General features: G+C 39.1%; 1 protein-coding gene across 3 annotated transcripts in view; it reads left to right on the forward strand.

The window, feature by feature from the left end:
* Positions 1–26,078, forward strand: part of FSTL5 (follistatin like 5) — a 322,017-nt gene that overhangs the window by 223,178 nt on the left and 72,761 nt on the right. For all 3 annotated transcript variants that reach the window (XM_068403643.1, XM_068403644.1, XM_068403645.1), the window contains exon 7: positions 10,144–10,264. In XM_068403643.1, the coding sequence (XP_068259744.1) occupies positions 10,144–10,264 (121 nt within the window). The remainder of the gene's footprint in view (positions 1–10,143; positions 10,265–26,078) is intronic.

A 26,078-nucleotide genomic window follows, 5' to 3' on the forward strand; every position in this document is an offset into this window, starting at 1 on the left:
CTTTACACGACTACGTATAAAATGAAGTTGTTTTTCTCACTGGTGATCTAGGAGTGAGGGGTTTTATGGCACTTTTCTTTGTAGTCCTTCTGCAGGTTCTTAGGAAACTCATAACATTATTAAGTTTCAAAATAGCAAAAACAATTTTTAATCAACAGACATAGTTTGAAAAGCACAAAGCTACTGCATCTTTTCTGTAGAATAATGGATGTTACCATTTATTAGATGTTACTATTTCCTCATGAAGTGAAACTACAGTCCTTACTATATCTGAAAGAGTAAAGGAAAAATCATACATCTCTACTTATTTAAGTAAGTACAGTGTTAGTCTCTTCATTTCTAGTCAGAGAAATGATCTTTTACTCAGATTTGCTAAATACAGACAAATCCTGTTCAATTCAACTAGTGGTCAGGGCTCGTGCATTACAGAGTCTTATTTTAGGGAGAGAAATAGAGTATGATCTCTGCATTAACTATTTGTAAGACAAGCTTAGGAAGATATGCATGAAAACTTCCTCAAAATCTGAGATTTACTTAGATGTTCTGAATTATTCACTGGATGATCATGATTTTTCCCCATTGGCAGTAGAGTGATGCTAGAGAGGCTACCTTGCTGTGCAGAAAAATACCGTTGTAAAAATTACTTCTTTTTTTTTTCCAGTCCCCCCAGTGTCAAGAAACAGAGGGACCAATGAAATACTTACAGTGTCTAATTGTAGCTAGAAAGTTTGTTCCCATGGTCAGCAGAGAGGGGTAGATGGTAACTCAAAGAAATGAGCAAAGACAGATCCACTGAACTGTCTGATGAAAGGATTTTGCTACCTTTAGCTTTCTCAACTGACTGTAAAAGAAGCTTAGGAAGATTGATTTCCCTTGACTGAAGTTAGCCTGAATTAATGACCACGATCTGTTGTCTGGTGTTACATTCTTCAGAACAGAGTTTCCTTCAAGATCCTGCCACTTTCTACTGTATATACTATACTACTACTTACTATATTACATTGTGTTCTTTCTTTCTTTAAGCTTTGACTTGATCTGTCAGGCTGGTTCTTCAACCAGAGGATTTACACTACGTGCACGATTTGTTCTTATTGCAGCTGTAAAATATAAAACTGAGAGAAGGTATGCAAAATTTGTGCTTAGGAAGTTTAGGTTTTGTTTTCCCTCTTGAGCTAGAAGGAAACCTTAAAAAATCTTGAATTTGTGCCAAATGCAATTATTCTCAGATTTCTTTATAGAATTTAATTTCTTCCTGACATGCAATAGCAAAACGTAGAGTTGCATTGCTCTGCCAACACGAACAGAGAAACTGATTACCTGGAAAGTAGGAGTTGTAAAATTGATATTAGCATGAAAAGCCTGAGCTGAATTTATCTGGCAAACCAACCATACATCAATAATTATTTAAAAAATGTTTCCAGTTAACCCTCAAAAGTTTATCTACTCTCTGTGTCCTTGTAATCAAGTAAGTTACAGCCACTGAAAAATAAATATGTAAAATATGAACAAAAATGCAGCATTAGTATTACTAGTGCTTCCATTAATCGACTGAAATCAAATGCAGAAAGCATGGAAGGATATATAGGAAAAGAAGGGGGTTGTGTATATTGACTGTGTTTTACAAGCAAACAAATGTTGTTTTGAAAATATCTAGATGGCTGCAATTATTGATGCAGCTTTTCTGTAGCAGACCGATGCAAAATTTTAATTCTAAGGTGCAAATTATTTTCCTTATCAGTTCAGAAACATGATTTTTTTTATCCTTTTCCCATAAGAAAATCAAGATTTCTCTTTAAAAATTAGGAGGGGAAAATCCCCACCCAAATTGTGTTGTCATTATCACTGAGCTAGTATAATAGTGTGACAGTGTTTACATTATCAACTGTCAATAAAAAAAAGATCGCAACCAGTATAATTTTTTTCTTTGTTTTAGGTTTGTCAAAGACTGCAAATGAAAATACAGGTTTCGTGTAATCAAAAAGCTATTAATCAAAATATTTGGTGCTTGCTAATTCCTTTTATTAAGGACCCAGTAAGCTAATTTGTTTTCTGTCCTCATTCCTGTTTTTCTTTCTTATTGTCCTTGTTTTCTTTCTTATTGTCCTCACTTTTCGCTTTTCAGGGTTTTTTTGTGGGGTTTTTTTGTGTGTTTTTTTTGTTTTGGTTTTGTTTTTTTGTTTGGTGGGTGGTTGGTTGGTGGGTGGTTGGTTGTTGGTTGTTGTTTGTTTGTTGTTTGGGTGTGGGTTTTTTGTTTGTTTTGGGTTGTTTGGTTTTTTTTTTCCCCTCTTCCCTCTTCCCTCTTCCCTCTCTTCCCTCTTCCCTCTCTTCCCTCTTCCCTCTCTTCCCTCTTCCCTCTTCCCTCTTCCCTCTTCCCTCTTCCCTCTTCCCTCTTCCCTCTTCCCTCTTCCCTCTTCCCTCTTCCCTCTTTTTTCTTTCTCCTTTTTCCTTCCCCAAAGAGTGGAGCTTTGGAGTTAAGAGTAATATTTTGAAGTTCATTAGAAGTTGAAAATTTTAAGGCAGTAAGAAGATTGTATCAATTGTTTCTTCTGACCTACATGAAACAGGGCCCAGAAAATCAGTACTGTGAAAGTGTATAAGTGTAAACTGTGGTGCATAAAAATGACTCTTTACTATGTATTAATGTTGAGGTGCTGGTGTTTGCTGGTGTTCCAGGAAAAACACATAGAATTCATCAGCTGCCAGAAGCTGAGCTTACAGAGGGGAAATTTTGAAAGAGAATTCTTAACCAGTTCATAGAACTCTTAAATACAGTATGTTCAGTTTTATAAAGTGTTTGGATCTTGGTGTAAAAAGCTGGGGCTGAAATGCTTGTCAGAAATTTATCATCTAGGCCTGAAAAATTACAAGAGTTAGAAAAAAAGTAATTAAAAAAAACCCAAATAACAAAACCAAACAAAAAAACCCTACGTAAAAACCAGAAAGAAAATATTTCCTATTTTTTGAGTTCAAGATGAACCGTTCAGATTACTCAGAATGTGGAAGACCCAGGTACCAAGCCCTAGTTTGAATTACGTACATTACTGATTTAACTGTGGTATATCTATATGTTATTTGGGACTCTAAGCACTAGATCAGAAGTTATTTTGTGAGGGAGTTAGGCCTTCTTTTCTAGAACAATTATGTTTTCTGATTTAAAAAAATACAAAAACATCTTCTGTCAATTTTGGGTATAATGGCTTCAGATCACCTAAATCTAGACTGAATTCCTAATTCAATTTTCTGAACTTCTTAAATTATCAGAACTGAATTCTCAGTTATGTGTTGCAAGTGAGATTTGGGCAGGGAACAGTGTGGATGCACTGAGTGAAAACGAAAATAAAAACATGATATTTTTCATTTTGGGGGTGTTTTTTTGGGGGAAGGTTGTGATCTCTAGATGAGAGAATATTCATGTTTTCGAGTACAGAAAGTTTTTATACAAATTAAAAAAAAAAAAAAGTTATTTAAGAGAACAATATATTGACAATAAATTAACTGTGGTTTAAAAAAAACGCATAAACCAAAACAAAAAAAATCCTAGTCTTCTATGATGATGAACAAATTCAAGCATTCTGTTTCATTATACATTCTCCTGTGAGGAAAGCTGGCAACAGTCTTTCTAGAGCTGTTAATGAAGAAGTGCAGGCAAATGATCATAAACTCTCTCATACGAAAAGTATTAGCATATGAAAGCAAGTTATAAAACCAAAGGAAATAATTATTGATTTATAAACAAAAATCACCTTCAGGTTTCTGTTGTATTACCACAAGACAACTAAGCAAATATTCATTGTCAGATGAATGTTTTCTTTCCATATTCCTTTACTCATTATTCGTAACATGTATCATGATTCTTAAATGTCAAGTCCTTCAATAGAACAGAATTGCAGTGGAATCGTTAAAATATTTGTTTAATTCTGTCTTTTTCATACATGACAAAAATAATTAGAGTTTCTCAATTTAATTGTAGAAGCACCATGCCATTTCTGTTTGGACAGTAGTCTGCTTAACAAAAATTGAGCTTGTAGCAATGTTTTTAGGGTCATCAAATATTTTTTCAAAAGGTAAAAAAACCCTTTTCTAAAGGTATTGCAGTTGATGTTTGAAGGCTTTGGTTCAATGATGCTTGTGTGTGTCTGTATGGATGCAATTTTTTTCAGTTACTTAGCTTGTGAGTTATTCTGTAAAACACTAAATATATGTCAACATTCAGTGTCAAAGAACTCTGTCTATTCTTCACCATCCCTTTCCAAACGTTGCTTACGACATTCAGTTCTCTTTGCATTTAATTGTTTGCTTTAGTTAACAAAACAAACATTGAACTCAGTATAACAATAAGCTAGGGACATTTGTTTTGTACTTGTAAAAATCCAAACCAAACCAAACAATAAAATAAAACCCAGCAACAACAAAAAAAAATCCACATCCATAAAACTCAAATTCAGAGTGATGAAATGACAGTGATGTCATGTGGGAATCCTACTGAAATACTAATGTTTCTGAGTAAAATAGCCACAGGGATGTTTTATCCATGGTTCCTATTAAAAAGAAGGGAGAAGCCATAACACACACATCTGTTTACTTAGAAGATAGCTATGATACCTAAAGATATCATCACATTACAGTGAATCAGTCAAAGACCTGGAACAGATAAGTGTACTTCAAAGCAATATCTAATAACTTAGCATAAGAAATGTTAAATTAAACTAGTCTTCAGACTGCATGGTAGCAGCTAAATGTTAATACACTCCATTCTATGTCCTGTTTTGTTCACAAATACCTTTGGCAGAGATTAGGCAAAAAAATTTAGATAGCAACAATATTAGCCATTTGCTACATAAAGTGTAAGTACCTCTAAGTGTGGCTCTTTTGAAGAGCCTTTCTTCATTCTTCCACTAATAACTTGAAGAGCAACACTTTGAAAATATCTGTTTAGCTAGCAAGGGAAAAAAAGTTTATTGAATTTACTGCTTCATACACTTTAGAAAGAGATAAAGATAAAAAATACCCAACTAGGAAGATTGCTGGAGTTTTTTAGGTAGTTTTTTTTGAAAGGAAATCCGGTTGTATTGATTCACACAATCAAAGTTAAAAAGTAAGTATTAGAGGAGGTTCTTTTTTTGATTTTTGGAGTGATAATTTATATACATATTGAAGACTTCATAGAAATATTGTCTGTTTAACTGAAGTGCTAATACAGAAAGCTATAGTTATCTTAAGAAAGGCAAGCTATTGACGGTCTTACCAGATGGGTTAATTTTTAGGTGGGTTATTTTCTTCTCTTAATGAGCAACTAGCAGAAACATCTTAAGCACAGATTTGTGCAATATGGAATTTAGTTGCCCAAACACTTTTGGGTGAAGAAATACAGCGAGATATATATTTTCTGAATAAATATTTTGAGTATATTTAGGGAAAGAAAACTGAAAAATTAAAGGGAAGTTCATCTAGATTTCAGTTTTCACATTTAAACTTCAGTCTACAAGAAGACTGAAGATGTTATAGTGAAAGGCAGCCTGAGGGAAATATGAGCATAAAATCATGGAGTTTATGTTCTCAGGGAAAGAAGAAAAACTGGAAAATAATGCAGTGGGGACTGAAAAAAATAAATCCTAATAAATTGGAAAAGTTAGTAGGTGAGATCATGGAAGAATGTAAGAATAGTCATAATGGACCAGAAGTTTATCTAGCCCAGTATTTTGTCACTGATAACATTCAAAGGATAGAATGTAAGAATAAGACAGCACATAGTAATATTTTTTATCAAGATTCTTTTACTGTGCTGTTTACAGACTCCCTGAGTGAGATATAGTTGTGTTTTCTATTTTTAAAAGCTTTTGATAGAGTGTTCTGTGAATATGAGGAATTTACAGAGAAGGCTACAAAGTTTGTGAAGAAACAAACATTGAACTGATTTTAATAAGATGCACATAAGAATTCTATAAATGTAAAGACACAAAGGAACCAAACTGTTTTCTGCTGGTATGTTGCCTTTTAGAACCAAACTGACAGCACAGAGGTTAAATGGGCTTGGATACCAAAACACTTTAACCACAGATACATGTGGGTTTATGAATTATGCAACTTCCCTGTTCCACAGGAGAAACTGTGCAGTTCAGGAGAGCAGCTAGAGTGAGGTATGTGAGTGTGGCAACTCATTACGTGGCCTCCCTGTCCTACAGTGTGGGAGATGGCTCAGTCAAGAAGTTGGGCAGGTCAGCATAGCAGATCCATCTGGGTGATGTGCAGTCCTGAGGCTGGGGTGTGGGATCCCCCAAATGTCTCTTCAGTTCACTTTTATTGAGTGTCTTTATTTCTTATTGGAGTTGTCCCCTGTGTAACCATTGAGTCTCTCGCATGTCCCCATGGTCTCTCCCTTGAGAGACCTGATCTCTCCCCTGGCACTATCAGTGATAGGATTGAGTAGAGAATATTCAAGTCTTGATTGGCGTGTTCAAATTCACTCAACGCCAACAACTGCCTGTTGTCATCAGAGGTGCTCACAGTCTGCACCTCTCAAAAATTCCCATTATCTTTTCAGTGGTGATTTCACACTGATTAACAGGTTGTTTGTACTAAGTTAAACTCTTGTTGTAACCAATTTTCACACAGGCTTAACCAATGCCAACTACAACACTGGACCAAAACAGGATAACCTTTGGTCAGAAGCTGGTAATTTTGTCACTGCGATCATGCAGTATATTTGCTATATTTAAAATTTTAGTACAGCTCAGCCTTGCTATTTTTCTATATTAATCTTTATGTGTGTCAGTCTAAATCAAATTTCCTTCTATAGTATAGTGACAGACCTTCTGGAGAGAGGTAATAGCACAGATATCCTGTTTCTTGATTTTAGTACAGATTTTTACACCTTTGTAAGCTCAGGAAATGTTATCTAGATGCCAGAATTTATGAAGGGCTGCAACTGTGTTTGAAGGTAGCACTAACTGAGACTAATAAGATCAAATTAAAGAAATAGCTAGAAAGGTATAGGAAGTCATCCAGCAAGGAAAAGGGCAATGTTTTGCATTTAGGAAAATCAACTTAAAATTATCCCTTGTATCAGCATACAATCTAAAACAATTGGTTAAATTAAACATCTGGAAGTTATATTGGATAACAGGCTAAATGTGAGTGTCATTGTAATCAAAAAGTAAAAAACTGCCAAAAGTTTTTCTCCAATTTCTTTATAGGTAGGGCAATACATAATGGAATTAAGTTACAGCAACATAAATTTAGATTTCATAATAAGGAAGCTAGATAAGTACAAAGTCTAGAACCCCTTCCTTAGAGGTTTTTTTAAAGAACAGATTTGCTAAACACGTAAGTTAATCTCCGTGTAGGTTCCCTGTCAAGATTTTTAAAAGCGTATTTTTTCTGAACACTTTGATGTATTTATGGCACTTTTTTGTTGCCAACTGCTACTCAACATGAAATTGAATATACACAAGTAGAACACAAGGAAACTTTCTACTGGGCGTTATTAATTTTCACAGAACAATGAAGGAAAGCAAAGATCCGCTGTTTATCACTGGTGTGATACCAAGGACCTCAGCATTGCCTTAGTTTTTAAATAAAATGGAGGCCAAGTTTAACCGAAGAGAGTAAGATAAACAGCATCTCTGAGTTAATGTAGAATTTTTCCTCCCCTTGATACAGGGAGACAATCCTTTTGACCTCCATAGACATTACAGTAGTTTTGGGACAGTTACCGAGTGTATATATAAAGGCTTAAGGCAATTTCAGCCAAAGAATTTCTTAAATTACATGTTCTTGTTTAAACTCAAGATGAGGTATCCATCTGTAATACTTCATATAACTGCAGCTTCAGTCTCTTTGCTGCAAGAATTCTGCTCCAGTGATCTCTGGCTATTATCCACATTTAAATTGGTGACCTTTGTTCAAATGGACTATGGAATGCAGCCCAGACTGGTGGGATGGCACTAGTAGGGCTATTTTATGGTATAATGAAAGAGGTGCTTTTAAAAATGTTTTGGTTCAAAGGTATGATTCTATGTTTAAACACCTGTTTAAATGCCTTTTTTTTACTCTTTCATTGATAACAAAGAGAGCATAAATTAGGCAAGAAGGATAAGCTGAACCCAGGGGAATGTCTGTGCTAAATTTGAGGGGACTGTTTTTTCTCACCTTGACTATTAGACAGCCACCTTCACTGAACTATGACTCCCCCTTTTTTTTTTCTTTTTTTTTTCTTTTTTTTTTTTCCCTTTGTCACAGTCAGTTACTGATAGGTTTGATCACAAAGGCAAACTAATGAGAAAGTTTCAGAGATGTCCAGAGCTCATATCCTATTCTATCATTGACATGTAGAATAGAATAATTTACTTTCAGAGCTTTATACTGTTGTTTACAGATATAATGTCAGTAATCCAAGTGTTTCCTCCTATTCAGCTCCTGTAAAATTTTGAGCTTATGGATGGAAAAGAAGAAAGATGCCTGAGTCGGAACTATAAAAAGAGAAAGTACAACAATGTGACTGTATCACAGGAGATTTCACTAGTCTGTCTACATGTGTTTGTACAAGTTCTCGTGTCACTTGTATAGATGCTCTTGGTTTTTTCTTGAACGGTACATTTGGTCAGACTCTAAAGTATGATTAACTTGAAGAGTTCTGAAAATTGTCAATTCAGACATGGTTTAGCCAATACTACTGTGTTCTCTGTTACAGGGTTCAACATTAACATGTCTTTTTTTCATGTAATCATGTTAGTTGATTAAAACCTAAGCAGTGCAGTGGCTGTTCACCTTGAACGGTAGTAGTTCCTTTTGCTCTAACGTCAGCAGATTTTGATTACTCCCTAGAATGTATACAATTTAGTTGGTCTGGAAGAAAATTTTTATAGTGCCTTAATGTTTACCTCTAGTTTGAGGGTGTTATCTTAGACAGTCATGGTCTTAAGACACACAATAGAGGTGCCAGCAAAAGGAAATGCTCTACTGGACTTGAACTTACAAATAAAGAAGAACCGGTTGGCAATATAAAGGTCAGGGCAACCTGGGCTGCAGTGACCATGAGATGGTAGAGTCCAGGAGCCTAAGAGGAGGCAGCAAGGCAAAAAGCAGGAGCACGGCCCTGGACTTCAAGAGAGCAGACTTTGACCTGTTCAAGGACATGCTTGGAAGAATCCCATAGGAGACCATGCGGGAAAGAAGAGGAGTCTAAGAGAGCTGGTTGATTTTCAAGGATTACTTCCTCTATGCTCAAGAATGGTCTGTCGCAATGAACAGGAAATCAAAGGCAGCCAGAGGCCTGTATTAATGAACAAGGAGCTCCTGACAAAACTCAAATAGAAAGGAAGAAAGGTGGAAGCAAGGACAGGTGACCCAGGAAGAACATGGAGACACTATTTGAATGTGCAGGATTAGGAAAGCCAAAGCCCACCTGGAGTTGAATCTGATGAGGGACATGAAGGACAGCAAGAAGGGCTTCTACAGAGCTTCAGGACTATATCAGCAGCAGAAGGAAGACCAGGGAAAATATGGGCCTGCTGCTGAGTGGGGCTTGGGACCTGATGAAAACAGAAGTGGAAGAGGATGATGTACTGAAAGTCTCCTTTGCTATGGTCTTTACCAGTAACATGTGCCTTCAGGAATCCCAGATCCCTGAAATCAGCTTACAAAAGTGGTGCTTCTGTAATCACTGAATCTAATGAGAAGTAGCTATTGTAGCGTGGAGATTATCCCTATTCTAATTATGTGTCCTGGTTTGGCCTAAACCAGGCCAATTTTCCTTTCAGTGATTTTTACTTTCAGCTAAGTCTCCTCTAAGTAACTGCACTTTCTGAAACTAGCTGCACGTTTTGCAGACAGTGTCTGCTTCCAGGACTGATAACGCTCGAAGTCTGTAGTTATCACTGAGGCACAGGTAGGGATGTTGTGCAGAAAGGCTCTTGCTGTACTTGTTCTTAGTGAAACCAAGGTCACTGCTGAATTCCTCACTGCTTACGAGTGAAGAGTCGAAGGGGGGTCGCAGCTGCAGGGGGGAGTGGACAGGGCAGGTGACCCAAAATTGACCAATGAAGGTATTCCATCCCATACACGTCATTCTCAGTATGGTGGCCCGTACGGGGATCGAACTCACGACCTTCAGATTATAATCCTGTTTTTAATCTTTCCTGGTAGGATTTTGGAGATGATGGGTCCTTGTACATTACTAAGGTTACCACAACTCATATGGGAAATTACACCTGCTATGCTGATGGCTATGATAAGCTCTATCAAACTCATATTCTCCAAGTGAACGGTAAGGAAAAATGTTCTAATTACCCAGTCATAAGAGACTTGGATTTGGATTTTGTTGAGCAGATCTGTTGTTGCTTTACTTTTTATATATTGTTACAGAACAATTCCTTATTGTTCTCATATAAATAACGTTGCAAAACAATAAAATATAATTATTTTCAATTATTACTTCCATATGAATAATAGTTATTAAAAGAAGTAAAGATGGTCCAGAGGACTTGCACTGCAGTGTGACCTGTTCACCTGGGAGGATGTTTAGCATGTTATCTGCAGAATAATAAATGGTTTTATATGTACATACATATATATACAGATAAAATAGTTTTTAGTATTAATTTAGTAATTCTGGAGAACATATTGGGAAAAATAAGTGCATAGGTCTGTTGTGTTAAGAATGTTGCATTTAATGTAAGCTTAAAAAAATACACTACCCTAAAAGCTTTTTAATTGATGTAGGCTTCTAAAGTCACATTTATTATTTTGAAATCTAACCATGATTTTAGTAGATTAACTCTAGGCATCTGGATTTGAAATTTTGATCTTTACATTTTCCTACATCTGTTCAAGTTCTAAGGACCACTTTTCTGAACTCTGTACTTGGACAAAACTTAACTGCAATTGTTACTGGTGCCCTGAAGAAAAGCCTTTGCCTTCACTTGAACTGTAGTACCCTCTCCAAGTTCTTTTTCCTGTATATGATTTTTCTTCTAAAATATTTTACGTAGTTGTTCTCCTCCACTGAATAAGGGTCCAAGGGTCCCACTGTATTTTATCCCCAGTGAGGTTTAATGCCTTTTTTTTTTTAAGGGACCTTGTGCTTTCCTGTTATTTCAGTGTTCATATTTATCTTTGACTCTTAAGTCTATCTTTCCACATTAAACTGCCACTATTTGCTGAATACATTTTCTGATATTCATATCTCATTGATATTCATACCAAATGCAGCTTCCGAGATTATTTTACTTGTCTTTTAATATGATTCATTCTTCTTTTAATAGCTCTTTTTTTTCACTTTCTGTTGTTAATATCCTTCACACTTTAAATGCCTTTGATGTTTAGTGCTTGTTTGCAGTTTTCTTAACATGTTGTCTCTGCCATTGTGTTTCTCCAGGAAACTGGCTTAGAATATCTATTTATCCTATAATATCTCTTATTTATCCTATAATATCTCTTTAAAATTCTTTTTTTCCAATTTCTCCCCCTGCCCCTCAACACTTTGTAAATAAAGTGTCCTCCCTGAGCTAATACGTACCATTAACATCTTTTCCTCCTTCAAATTTTTCTTCGGGAATTCTTTTCTATTATTTAAAAAGTTAGGTAGCAAATATTGGCTAAACTAGTGAGAAGACTGAAGTGAAGTTTACTTGTATTTTAGTTCCTGCAGACATAGCAGAATTATGGTGAGTTGGGCACATTAGAAGGTCTTTGACCAACTTTGTTCTTGTCTGTTTCATGTGTTCTGGTTTACCCTAATTTATTAACAAAATTATATTCTTGTCAGCATGTTCCCTACCTATTCTAATGTGTTAATAATCCTGAAGAGGTGCATTGCAATAGTTAAAATACTAGGATTCTTCATGTTTGGCTCAGTTCAGCACACAATGAGGCAAAATTCCACTTAAATTGTAGAAGGTTTTTCTGCAAGACTAGAAAATCAAGAAACATAATTTGGGATAAGTGAAGGAGGACAACTGTAGATTTTTCTGGTAATGAAGTGTCTGTCAGGAAATTGGAAATATTTCATCTGGAAACCACTGCAAACTTCTATGGTGCCAAAGGCAATCAAGCTTTTGCTGCTCTGTATCATTCATATAAATTTAAAGTTGTCCAAACAAATTGACTAGTCCATGTTTGCTCTGCTCAGATAGCTGCTGTTCCACAAGCTGGCACTGGAGTGGTGCACACAACACCATTTTGGATGTTGATTTTTTTGGGGAGTGAGGAAAAGGGGAAAGGAGCCTTTTGAGCAATAGAATAATTTGCTGTGCATATTGTGGATAAATAGAGTTAAAACCATTGAGATTAAAGGTCAAATGAACAGCTCTTCCACAGTTTAGATCTGTACTTCTAAACAGTAATCTTCCTAAGCACAGACATGATGGTCAGTACTCTAGCTGTGATAATGACTAATTAATATGATGATACTTGTATTAACAGGAGAGCCAGACAAAAGATTAATGAGATAATGAGGCTCCATCGATCACAAAGATCTAATGTGAAGGTTCAATGAAAGTGATTTTAAGTTCTTTCTTGATATGCATTTCTGTAAATCTATATATTTTTAGAAAAATTTACATTGACTAGTTTGCAAATATTATATGTATATATAATTTTGATTTATTTTTCTTTTAAGATTAAAAACTTTAGGAATTTTTTATTGAGCTTTGAATTGCCTGCTACAGTACTAAAGAATAATAAGCTTCCTTTGGAGTCTTAACAGTACAGATAAAGAGCGCAGTAAAGACATTTTTTTATGGTGCAAAAATTCAGTCTAATATTATATAAATAATATGGTAAAGTAAATATTGAAAGCAATATTATAATAACTTGGTATTTAACCCTTTTTCATATAAACTATTGAAAAACCCCCAAAATACTAAGTTGTAATGGTATATGAGTAACTGTTTCATTAATTATTAGCATTTAAATTTCAACACTTTTAAAGTGTATAATTTTGTGACTATATGATTCTGAGACTATATGACTATATGAGTCTCAGCCTGTCAGTCTGATTTTTTTTTTCTTCATATATCTGTGATATTGAAACTCATTCCATCAGGTATTTTTCCTTTACTGTTGTTGATATCACTTATAATAAAATCCATGAATTAGAAAGTCTGTTTTCAGATAATGATAGGTGTATGTGATGGTCTTAGTATCACTGAAGACAAACAATCACAGAATCACAGAATCACAGAATCACAGAATGTTAGGGATTGGAAGGGACCTCGAAAGATCATCTAGTCCAATCCCCCTGCCGGGGCAGGATTGCCTAGACCATATCACACAGGAACGCGTCCAGGCAGGTTTTGAATGTCTCCAGAGAAGGAGACTCCACAACCTCTCTGGGCAGCCTGTTCCAGTGTTCAGTCACCCTCACCGTAAAGAAGTTTTTCCTCAAATTTAAGTGGAACCTCCTGTGTTCCAGCTTGCACCCATTGCCCCTTGTTCTGTCAAGGGATGTCACTGAGAAGAGCCTGGCTCCATCCTCTTGACACTTGCCCTTTACATATTTATAAACATTAATGAGGTCACCCCTCAGTCTCCTCTTCTCCAAGCTAAAGAGACCCAGCTCCCTCAGCCTCTCCTCATAAGGGAGATGTTCCACTCCCTTAATCATCTTCGTGGCTCTGCACTGGACTCTCTCGAGCAGTTCCCTGTCCCTGAAGAGATATGTAATTCAATCTCCCATAATATATTTATAATATCAGCTCCATATTTTGTTCGTTAAAATCTGTCTTTACTTAATTCGTATTTCAGAAGGATTTGTATAATTTCCCTTATGCTTGTTTATTAACCTCTGTTTTTTTCCACAGCAGCCATTGAGAAGTTTATAGGGGAATGCTAGTAGAGTTCTTCCAAACAAAGTAGTATATGGTGATCAGAGCAAAAAATTCATTACAAACTCAGATATTCTTGTAATATGGGTTGTTGTATTTGGTAGGGGGCCATCTGTCTCTAAAATGCCCTTTGAAGTTATTAATATATTTAATTAACCGCTTTATATGTTAATATTCAGCTATTTAAGACAACAGAAGTGTATTCATCTGTTAAATGAAAAAAAACAGAATTTGAATAATAAAACGAGATTTTTTCCTTACGTTTATGGTATTTCTTATGTTAATTGAAGTGTTAAAGGAGCATTATTGAAAATTATTACTCTTTCTTGCTATTACTGTTCTAAGGATTACACAGATGTGATAACTGCATCGGACACAAAAAAAAAAGCCTTGAAAATTGCTATTGAAAAAGCTGAAATACCTAGAAAGCTTGCGTTTTCTCATTAACTCAATGTTTATCAAGTTGCAGATCTATGCTGTCCATAATCAGAGACATTATTATTGATCAGAATGGCAGTTATAAACATGATACTTAGATGAATTTAAATATTTTTTTTTTTATAACTTAGTTTTTCTATTTTACAAGCATATACCTGTCATAACCTAGATTTTTCAAAGTGTAAATTTGAGGAATTTTACTCTTGGGAAGGTGTTTCTAGACAAACAAACAACATGTCATTAGCCATATTATAAACAAAAAGGAAGAATGCCTTCAAACTCAAACCTGCTCTAAAAATGATATGAGTTTATGGTGTATGTTACAAATCAACTTAATATATGTGTAGCACCAACATGACATTTTTCTTTCAGTTTATGTGTTAACAATGGTATCCTACTCCCTGAGCATTCACACTGATTTACAAGGCAAGTTCTTTGCAGAGAGGTAAAAAGAATTTTCCCCACCTTAGATCCGAGACAAAATGCCTATTAAAAAACCCCAAAATTCTGGTACCTTAAAGTAAAGAAAAGAGAATCCAGACCCTCAGCCAGATATAGAATGGTGATTTATAGTATCTGAAGAATTGTTTACCACCTTTGTTTTTCCAAACAAAATATCTCAGTTTAATCAAAAAGGAGAGTTATCATATACAGCAATAGAAGAAAATAGTTCACTATATTTATTGGCTGTTTCTTTCTTAAACATATACATTCTCTTAGGATTCCAGACACCTTGAATAGAGTATTTTCTCTCTTTTTTTTTCCCCATTAGACCTGACTAAAATAATAATCTCCAGGGGTTTTTGTAGCAATTGTAAAATGTATTGAATAGTTATGTATTCACCGTATTTGGAACCAACAGTCTCACATGGTTGTTTGAACTGAATGATAAGGGATTCATTCAATTGCATATTAGATAGGATTCTGCTAAATACAATCACGCATCTTCTCTCCCCTCCCTTTTTAATCTATTTAATGACCTCTCTCTTATAAAGTAGGCTTCTTTATGCTAAGGTATTAGAACATATCTCTTTGAAAGTCAGCATGAACAGTCACATTATTTGTGTGCTTAAAATTTGCTTTCTTCTAATATTTATGGCCAGTTACAGAAAAAATGATTGAAATGAACCCAAAGAGTTTACATCAAACTTGTCATATCAAATTAATTTTTCAGAATGATCCCACACTGCACTAATATTTGAATTGCCTGCAAGCCTCAGTTGCACAGTTCTTGGGCATATTACAGGTATGCTCCAGGGTAATATGAAATAAAAAGTTACAATGAAAAACAAGGGTTGAAAAGCTTTTCTAGTTGTAAAGGTAACATATCGGACACAGATTTGCTGAGGAAAGTGGGAAATGGAAGCAAACGGAGGAAAGAGAGGGCAAGATATGAATTCTAGTGTCATGCAAGTACCTCTGTGTCTGGGAAAATGCTGCTAAAGGGAACAGAGCCTACTACAGAAATATGGGATAGTAGAAGAAAACTCAGACCTCCTTTCACTTGAGCGGATCCTCACCTTCAAATCTCCTAACCCTTGAGTAGTTAATTTACCAGCAATAGCATCTTGTGATGCAGGGTTTATTTTTGTTTGTTTGTTTTGTTAGGGAGTAATTGATTTCAGTTTTAGTATTTTCTAAAACTTTGCTAAGAATGAAGTTGTGCCAAAAATATCATCTGCCTTTTGCCCAAGTTAAACTAATACATTCCTTTTTCTATTCAAATAAAATTCTCAAAAATTGGACTGTTAGAAAATTTCTCTTCACACGCACTCAGTAGAAGTCTGTCAAGGCGTGGTAGTTAAATTCCCATAAGTTTTTATATGCAGTGAGAATATTTCACTGGCACAAAACAGGCAAGAAATATCCTGTCATAGGTAGTCAGAATGCAATGAGCTGCAATGCTTTTCTGTTGGTCCTAAGAGTTGTTTGTGTTCCTGAGATGCTTGAGAGTGTTAAATGATGGCAGTCTTGTCTCTAAGGAGATGGAGCTCCTTGCTTTTCTTGAGGCAAGGTGGACAAATAAACTATTCGGCTTCTATGCAGTGGCAAATCTGCAACATGGGGTAAGCCACTAAAGGACCTTCTGTCAAGAAATGCGTAACAGGGCAGACATGAAAATTGGACCCTAGGAAGTGAGGCAGAGTAAGACTGGAAGCTGAGGTGCCAAAAGAGACTCAGACCGTCTGATCATGCAGTTGAGTGGGGCTCAGTATGAGGAACACAGTGGGGAAGGCAAGGTCTCCGTGTGGAACACACAAATCCTTTGGGAGAGGAGACAGAACTGGGAAGAAGTAGAGGGGGAACGGGAATGGGAATGTCAGGCTTGAGGTGAAAAGTAGAGATCTACATCCATAGAAGCAAAGTCCCTTCCAGAAACTCAATAGAAACCTTAAATCCCTGATTTATGTATGCTCTTGTTCTCAGTTTGTAGTCTAAGCAACTACCAGCCATAATTTTCACATTTTTAATCTTCCATGTTCTTTTATTGTATTTTAACAGTTTGCATATTGGATGTGTACTTTAATGTGTAATTTTATGTGTACATTATTTGAAAAGACCCTAGTCTCTAACTGGGTATAAAATATCCCTGAAACCTACTGATTTTTGCATCCTATCTGAGATACAGTACGTTTGTGTATTTCTTGCAATTGTAGAAATCTGAGGCATTTCTATGCTCTAATAGGACAACATGCCGGGACATTTCTTGTAAACAGTTGGACAGTATTTGAAAATGTTTAATCTCTTGCCAAAATAGACACAGTTAATTTTTGATCCTGTTACCTTCTTTTATTAGCAACTGATACTTCATCCTCTACCCAGCTGTGTTGTGTGATACCAGCTGAGTATTCCACATTTTTAAGACTGCATTAAACAAAACTTTGGGGAATAGGAAATATGGTTCTTTAACCTTCATTATAGTTAAATTTTTTGTTGTTAGAAACAACCTCAAGCAAGTTCTCTCTACATATAATTAAAGATAAGATCAATAATTATTCATCTAAAAAATCTATGCAGAGGTAGACCAGGAGGCCTCCCATCCCCCTAGGGTGAAATCCGTGTGCTCAGCTCGCTCCCTGAAATGCCTGTGCACCAATGCACGCAGCATGGGGAATAAACAAGAGGAGTTAGAAATCCATGTTCGGTCGGGGGGCTATGATTTAGTGGCAATTACAGAGACTTGGTGGGACGCCTCGCATGACTGGAATGTGGTCATCGATGGCTATGTCTTGTTCGGGAAAGACAGGCCACTAAGGAGAGGTGGTGGAGTTGCTCTTTATGTGAGTGAGCAGCTAGATTGTATTGAGTTCTGTCCAGGGGCGGATCAGGAGCGAGTTGAGAGTTTGTGGGTGCGAATTAAAGTGCAGGCTGGCAGGGGTGATACTGTTGTGGGTGTCTATTACAGGCCACCGGATCAGGATGAGGAGGGTGATGAGGTCTTCTACAGGCAGCTGAGAGGAGTCTCTCAATTACAGGGCCTGGTTGTCATGGGGGATTTCAACTACCCTGATATTTGCTGGGAGGCCTACTCAGCCAGCCATCCTCAGTCCAGGAGGTTCCTCCAGTGCATTGATGATAACTTTCTGATGCAAATGGTGGATGAGCCAACCAGGAGAGGAGCGCTGCTGGATCTTATCCTCACTAACAAGGAGGGTCTGGTTGAAGCGGTGAAGGTTGAGGGCAGCCTTGGTTGTAGTGACCATGAGATGGTAGAGTTCAGGATCTCATGTGGCAGGAACAGAATAGCTAGCAGAATCACAACCCTGGACTTCAGGAGGGCCAACTTTGGCCTTTTCAAGCAATTGCTAGGGGAAATCCCACGGGACAGGGTACTAGAAGGTAAGGGGGGCCAAGATAGCTGGTTAGCATTCAAGGACTGCTTCTTCCGAGCTCAAGATCAGAGCATCCCAGCAGGTAGGAAGTCAAGGAAGGGTACCAGGAGACCTGCATGGTTAAACAGGGAACTGCTGGGCAAACTCAAGTGGAAGAAGAGGGTGTACAGATCATGGAAGGAGGGGCTGGCCACTTGGGAGGAATATAAGTCTATTGTCAGAGGATGTGGGGAGGCAACTAGGAAAGCTAAGGCCTCCTTGGAATTAAACCTTGCAAGAGAGGTCAAGGACAACAGAAAGAGCTTCTTCAAATACATTGCAGGTAAAGCCAACACTAGAGGCAATGTAGGCCCACTGATGAATGAGGTGGGGGCCCTGGAGACAGAGGATAAATAGAAGGCAGAGTTACTGAATGCCTTCTTTGCCTCTGTCTATACTGCTGGAGGCTGTCCTGAGGAGCCCCGGACCCCTGAGGCCCCAGAAGAAGTCAGGATAGAGGAGGAATCTGTCTTGGTAGATGAGGGCTGGGTCAGGGACCAATTAAGCAACCTGGACGTCCATAAATCCATGGGCCCTGATGGGATGCACCCGCGGGTGCTGAGGGAGCTGGCGGAAGTCATTGCTAGGCCACTCTCCATCATCTTTGCTAAGTCGTGGGCAACGGGAGAGGTGCCTGAGGACTGGAGGAAAGCGAAAGTCACTCCAGTCTTCAAAAAGGGCAAGAAGAAGGACCCGGGTAACTATAGACCAGTCAGCCTCACCTCCATCCCCGGAAAGGTAATGGAACAACTTGTCCTTGGTGCTGTCTCTAGGCACATCAAGGATAGGGGGATCATTAGGGGCAGTCAACATGCCTTCACCAAGGGGAAGTCATGCTTAACCAACTTGATAGCCTTTTATGAGGACGTAACCCGGTGGATGGTAAAGCTGTGGATGTGGTCTATCTCGATTTCAGTAAAGCGTTTGACACGGTCTCCCACAGCATCCTCGCAGCTAAACTGGGGAAGTGTGGTCTGGATGATCGGGTAGTGAGGTGGATTGTGAACTGGCTGAAGGAAAGAAGCCAGAGAGTGGTGGTCAATGGGACAGAGTCCAGTTGGAGGCCTGTGTCTAGCGAAGTCCCTCAAGGGTCGGTACTGGGACCAGTACTATTCAATATATTCATTAATGACTTGGATTATCAGTGTTCGCGAGAGGGCACGGAGACACCGCACGCAGACCAATATGATCGTTAAGCAGATCTCATTTATTTACGTATCTGAGGGTACATTTATATTATTCTATTGAGGGTACATTTATACTATTCTATTTTTGTACACACTCTGTGTACATGTCATTTCTATTATGATTGGTTAGTATGCTTTGTTCACACACCTCTATATTAGTTCTGATTGGCTTATGCTAAAAAGTTATATCTTGCAGGTGCTGCATTCTTTCTTATTTTTCAACTTCCCCATATCTTATTTTTCTCATAGCCAAAGTCCTTGTTCTTTATTATGATTGGCTAGTTCGTTACCACCCCATTACCACCCCCTGGACATGCCTGGACATAGCTCGTTCAGTACCTCGTTCCCACCATTGTCCCGTGGGAACCCCACAAATCCCCCTTTTTGTTTTTGAACGAGCCATGTCCTGTCTCGTCCTTTTTGTCTTCGTTTCTTATTTAAACCTGGTTCCCTGTGTCTCGCAGAGCCCGGTCAGAGAATCCCAGCCTTGGTTACCCATAAATCCTGCTCTCTGTTGTTGTGCCAAAAAGGCTGTATTGACCATTCGTTGTACAGTTCTCTGCAAACATGCAAACAAACAGGGTAACACAAGTAGGATAATGCCTATTATAAACATTCCCATAAGCAGACTCTATCTACAAAACATGCAGTTTACTTCAGAACATACTGTTATTCTCTATTATTCTAGCTGAAAGGAAAATTACTGACAGGAAAGCTGATTCTGTATAAAGGTAACACAGAGCAGGCCTTTTAGAGCCTACTCTGAGGCCTACTCTTGCTAAACCGTTGCTAAACCATCTGGTATCAATTTCCCCCTTTGGAAGTAGTTAGATTTATTATCTCACTACTTCCATATACTCTTCTCAATGATTGTCTTAACACAACCCACGAAGATCCCTATGATAACTATAATCACAACTATATAAACTATTCCCTCTAATAATGTGGCTAACCATCCTTTTAGAGACAATCCACCTAGTTCTTGCAGGATTTTGTTGAACCAACTATTTCCTGCTGCATCCCTGATTGCCCTGCTGTCTTCTGCTACTCTGTCGGATCTCCGGATCTGGATTCCACCTCCCCATATGGTTTAATACATTTGATCGGAAACCATCATACTCCTGTGCCTGTAGAGACAGAAGCATAACCTCGACCCATTAGTAATAGTTCCCCTGGTCCTAACCACTCGTTAGTACCTGTTTCCCTATACCACACTTTGCCTTTGTTTTGCACATAGCTTGCTCCCTGTCGATCTGCCTCCCAATGTATTACAATTGGGGGTCGCTCCTTATCTCCTGCTAAAGTTAAATGGTTAAGTACATAAACAGCTTTTGCAAGTCTCTCAGAAGGTTCAGTCACCTCTCCCCCTTTTTGTTTTTGCAGAAGCTGTTTCAATGTACTATGAGCACGTTCCACAATCGCCTGACCTGTAGGCGAATGAGGATCCCAGTGACATATGTAATACCCCATAGTTGACAAAACTGATGAAAAATCTGTGAACAGTATGCTGGTCCATTATCAGTCTTAAGTTGTTGTGGAACCCCAAGACTTGCAAAGCAAGCAAGTAAATGTCGTTTGACATGACAACCTGTTTCCCCAGTTTGTGCTATTGTCCATATTACATATGAAAACATATTAACAGATACATGAACATATTTGAGTCTTCCAAATTCTGTAATGTGAGTAACATCCATTTGCCACAGTTGCAACGCACACAACCCTCGAGGATTTACCCCTGTTCCAATTCCCATGCCAATTTTCTGACAACTAGGACAAACACTAACTAATTCACATGCTTGTGCCATGGTGAGCTGAAATTGTTTCGCTAACATTTTCGCTGATTGATGAAAGAATTGATGGGATAGGTGTACTTGTTCAAATAAATTTGGTGATATTTGCGTATAGGACACAAGTGTGTCTGCTTTATTATTGCCAATGCTCAAACCTTGATCAAATTGATGGCTACGAATGTGAGTGACAAAATAAGGTACCTCTCTGAGGTTTATTGCCTGATGCAACTGTAGCAAAATGGTGTAAAGTCGCATATTCTTCACTGGTCGTATAAAAGCTCTTTCAATTCGATTTACAATGCCTGCTGCATAAAGAGAGTCTGTTACAATATTGACAGGTAAGTCCTTCCATTTTACAAAGATCTGGTATATTGCAAAAAGTTCAAATGTCTGCAATGAGTCCTCAGTTTGCCCTGAGAATTTGTAATGTTTCCATTGTCCATCCTCTTGCCAGGTAATAACTGCTGAATGTGATCGCCTTCCTGCATCAGTAAAAACAGTTAGTCCAGTCACAGGTATCTCTGATCTGATAGGTTTTTCTTCCCAATCCTGTTTGCAAATAAACTGTAGCTTTTTATCTTTTGGTAAATGTGTTAACAATTGTCCAGTAAAGTCCTGTAAGGCTATTTGAAAAATAGTTGACTGATTTGTTAACCACTGTAGATATTCCTTCTTGATAGGTAAATAGATAACATCTGAGTCTAGTCCAGTAAAGTCTAGTCCGGTCGAGCATTGCCTTCTGCAATAAACCCAGGCAAATTAGTATGATTTCTTACATGTAAAACATAAAACAATGCAGTTCAGATTTGAATTTCTTGCCACAGAGCTCGCAGCAATTCAAAAACACACTGATTACATGTATTGTCTATAACAGATCTATCCAATTGTTTTACAATGCCAGCTACATATGCTGAATCAGTAACCAAATTAAAGGGAATGGGAAAATTCTGAAATACTTCTAATACAGCTCGTAATTCTACCACCTGAGGTGAACCGTTTTTTTTTGTACTACCATAGATTCCCACTTGCCATCAGAATACCAGACAAGGCCCGCCTTGCCTGTGTTCCCAGATCCATCTGTAAAAATGGTAATTCCATCCACGGGAGTGTCTGTACACCACACTCCCGTGGCAATTGGAAGTTCCGCACTCAACAACCTGTCCCGAGAAATTCTCCATAGCTGTTTGCAAAGCAAAGCTATTAGCCATACACCACTCAAAATACTGAGCTGCAATAGGAACAGTTAGTGATGCAGGATCTCTGGCCACAAGCTCCCAACATCGCATCCGTCCTTTGATGATAATCTGTGCCAATAGCTCTGTAACGAATCTGATCATTCTGAATTCCATTGACCAATTATTGCATACGGAATTTGTCTATCAAACAAAGTGATAATTTGTATTTCCTAATTCAAATCAATACGATGTACAAATTTGGAATGTAGCCTGCTTTCTATTTCTGTAATCAGTTGCTGTATCTCTGAAGTAGTGTGTCGTGGTGCTGTTAAAGTTGTGTCCCCTGCTAATAATTGGAATAGAGTCTGCAATTGTGACGACGTAAGCCCCAAGTACGGCCGCAGCCATAACTTGAGCCTTATGTTCCACAGTACCCACTTTTGCACATGCCTTTATCATAACATTCAAATCTGTTTTTCCAGGTAAAGCTTTAATGATCTTTTGACAATCAGCATTAGCATTATCCCTGTTTGCCACAGGTCCAAGGTCTGGCAGCCGCACAGGTTAACCCCGCGTGGAAACACCAGCCCTGCGCTCTGCAGCTGGTTGTTATCAGCTGACCTTGAGCATTATACTTAGACCTGCACAGCTTCACAAAATGCCCCAGCTTCCCACAGCAATGACACATCAAAACAGAGTTGTCTCTCCCACTCAGCTTCAACTTCTTAAGGCAGTTTTTCTTAACGTGACCTTCCTGTTCGCATGTATAACAACGATGAACTACCTTAACTGCCGCCGCAAAAGTTTTTGTTAAATGCTCCATCTGAAATGTAGTGGTTCCTATTTTCCCGCAAGCATCCATTAGTTCAGTTAAGGTGGCATTACAATTTGCCATCCCTGCAACAACTTTTCTGCAGTCCTCATCTGTGTTGTCCCTCGCTAACTGTAGTAACAATGCTTCTTTCACAATTTTCCAATGTAACGGTTGCCAAATATTTCTTCCCTCAGGACCCGCACACACAATCACCAGATATGCTTGTGGAATTATAACTCCTTCTAATAACGCATCTCGAATGACCCCTTTCCATTTCACTCCTCCCCCCCACTCCCCTGTATACGCGGGCAGACGCTGACCCTCTCCGCCACCTCCCACATTACCAGATGGACGCAAACCTCCCCCCCGCCCTGATCTAAAGGTGGAGTAGGGATTTGCAAAGGAGGTTGAGGTGGCCCTAATACTTGTCCCGAACACAGAGGGGGGTTTTGGGGAGACATAGTCACGTGTCCTGAGGCGTTGGCTGTACGATGCTGGTGCAATTCCGTCTTTAATTCTTCCAGTCGTCTACCAAGCTCTGTCATGTCAAGTTCATGTCCATTTCGTGATGGTAACGGTCCTTTAAGTCCTTGTGACTCTGGTACTGCTGACTCCGTAACTGGAGACTTTAACGGTGGTTGTTTAGCGCCGGAATGTAAACTTTGTTCAACAGACTCAGGAAACAGCAAATCCGGTAAAGGTGGATACGAAACAGTTTTACCCTCCTTCTTGTCCTCCTGCTCAGCCTCATCCATAGAGAGATCAATGAGAGGGAGGGGGTTTCGGAGGGGGTTTCAGCCAAATCTCCTGTTCAGCGTCTGAATCAGTTAGTCCAAATCGAGTTCGTGTTTTAGGGCGCACTATCAGTCCTGATGGAGCTGTATCTATTTTACTTGCTCCCCGCTCCTCAGCTTTCTTCGGAGCCGTCCGTACCGACAGCGATAAAGGAGCTGCCACCGGTACAGCCACCGGGGCCGTGGGAGGTGTTGGTCCCGCAAACAGTGAGGGGGTAGTAGACGTCTGCGGTCCTAAAGCCATAAAAGCTGAATGTGTAACTTCTCTCTCTGCTTTTATTCCTTTTAACGCTTCACTAACCAGCTTCCATGTAGCAGACAATTTAAAGGCTTCCTTATCACCACTTGACACCGCATTCCAGAGACAGTCACCAATCTTCTCCCATAAAGGCACTTCAAAGACATCATTAAAGGTTGTAAAATGTCCTTTGTCTTTTGCCCAAAGCAGTAACTGCTTTAACGCAGCTTCGTCATATTTAATTCCTCTCTCAGAGAGTATATGTTGGAGGAGTTTCACCACTGCCACTTCTGTCTTGGTCAGGGTAGACCCCATTCCTCCCCCAGCTGCCTGGGAAGCCCTACCCAGGTTTTCCTTTGCTAGCAACACTCGGGCTTACCGCATCCGTTCCTGCCGGTGCGAAAGTCCAGTGCCGGGGCAGCACTCTACAGCTGGCTTCCTCTCATCCCCCTTTCGGTCCGCTGTCCGCTGCTTCTCCGCAGTCTCCGGGCCGAAGAGTCCCTGTCCCGGGCGCCACTTACCAGTGTACGCGAGAGGGCACGGAGACACCGCACGCAGACCAATATGATCGTTAAGCAGATCTCATTTATTTACGTATCTGAGGGTACATTTATATTATTCTATTGAGGGTACATTTATACTATTCTATTTTTGTACACACTCTGTGTACATGTCATTTCTATTATGATTGGTTAGTATGCTTTGTTCACACACCTCTATATTAGTTCTGATTGGCTTATGCTAAAAAGTTATATCTTGCAGGTGCTGCATTCTTTCTTATTTTTCAACTTCCCCATATCTTATTTTTCTCATAGCCAAAGTCCTTGTTCTTTATTATGATTGGCTAGTTCGTTACCACCCCATTACCACCCCCTGGACATGCCTGGACATAGCTCGTTCAGTACCTCGTTCCCACCATTGTCCCGTGGGAACCCCACATTGGATGAGGGAATAGAGTGCACTGTCAGCAAGTTCGCTGATGACACAAAACTGGGAGGAGTGGCTGACACAACGGAAGGCTGCGCAGCCATTCAGAGAGACCTGGACAGGCTGGAGAGTTGGGCGGGGAGAAATTTAATGAAATATAACAAGGGCAAGTGTAGAGTCCTGCATCTGGGCAAGAACAACCCCATGTACCAGTGCAAGTTGGGGGCAGACCTGTTGGAGAGCAGCGTAGGGGAAAGGGACCTGGGGGTCCTAGTGGACAGCAGGATGACCATGAGCCAGCAGTGTGCCCTTGTGGCCAAGAAGGCCAATGGCATCCTGGGGTGGATTAGAAGGGGTGTGGTTAGCAGGTCGAGAGAGGTTCTCCTCCCCCTCTACTCTGCCCTGGTGAGGCCGCATCTGGAATATTGTGTCCAGTTCTGGGCCCCTCAGTTCAAGAAGGACAGGGAACTGCTAGAGAGAGTCCAGCGCAGAGCCACGAAGATGATTAAGGGAGTGGAACATCTCCCTTATGAGGAGAGGCTGAGGGAGCTGGGTCTCTTTAGCTTAGAGAAGAGGAGACTGAGGGGTGACCTCATTAATGTTTATAAATATGTAAAGGGCAAGTGTCGAGAGGATGGAGCCAGGCTCTTCTCAGTGACATCCCTTGACAGGACAAGGGGCAATGGGTGCAAGCTGGAACACAGGAGGTTCCACACAAATATGAGGAAGAACTTCTTTACGGTGAGGGTGACCGAACACTGGAACAGGCTGCCCAGAGAGGTTGTGGTGTCTCCTTCTCTGGAGACATTCAAAACCCACCTGGATGCTTCCTGTGTGATATGGTCTAGGTAATCCTGCTCCGGCAGGGGGATTGGACTAGATGATCTTTCGAGGTCCCTTCCAATCCCTAACATTCTGTGATTCTGTAATTCTGTGAAGATGGTGAGGATGACAAGGTTGAATGTCTATGGGTATAGATCAGGGGGAAGGTCGTCAGGGCGGACATTACGGTGGGAGTCT

Source organism: Nyctibius grandis, chromosome 6 (genome assembly GCF_013368605.1).
Source record: "Nyctibius grandis isolate bNycGra1 chromosome 6, bNycGra1.pri, whole genome shotgun sequence".
Classification (NCBI taxonomy): Eukaryota; Metazoa; Chordata; class Aves; order Nyctibiiformes; family Nyctibiidae; genus Nyctibius; species Nyctibius grandis.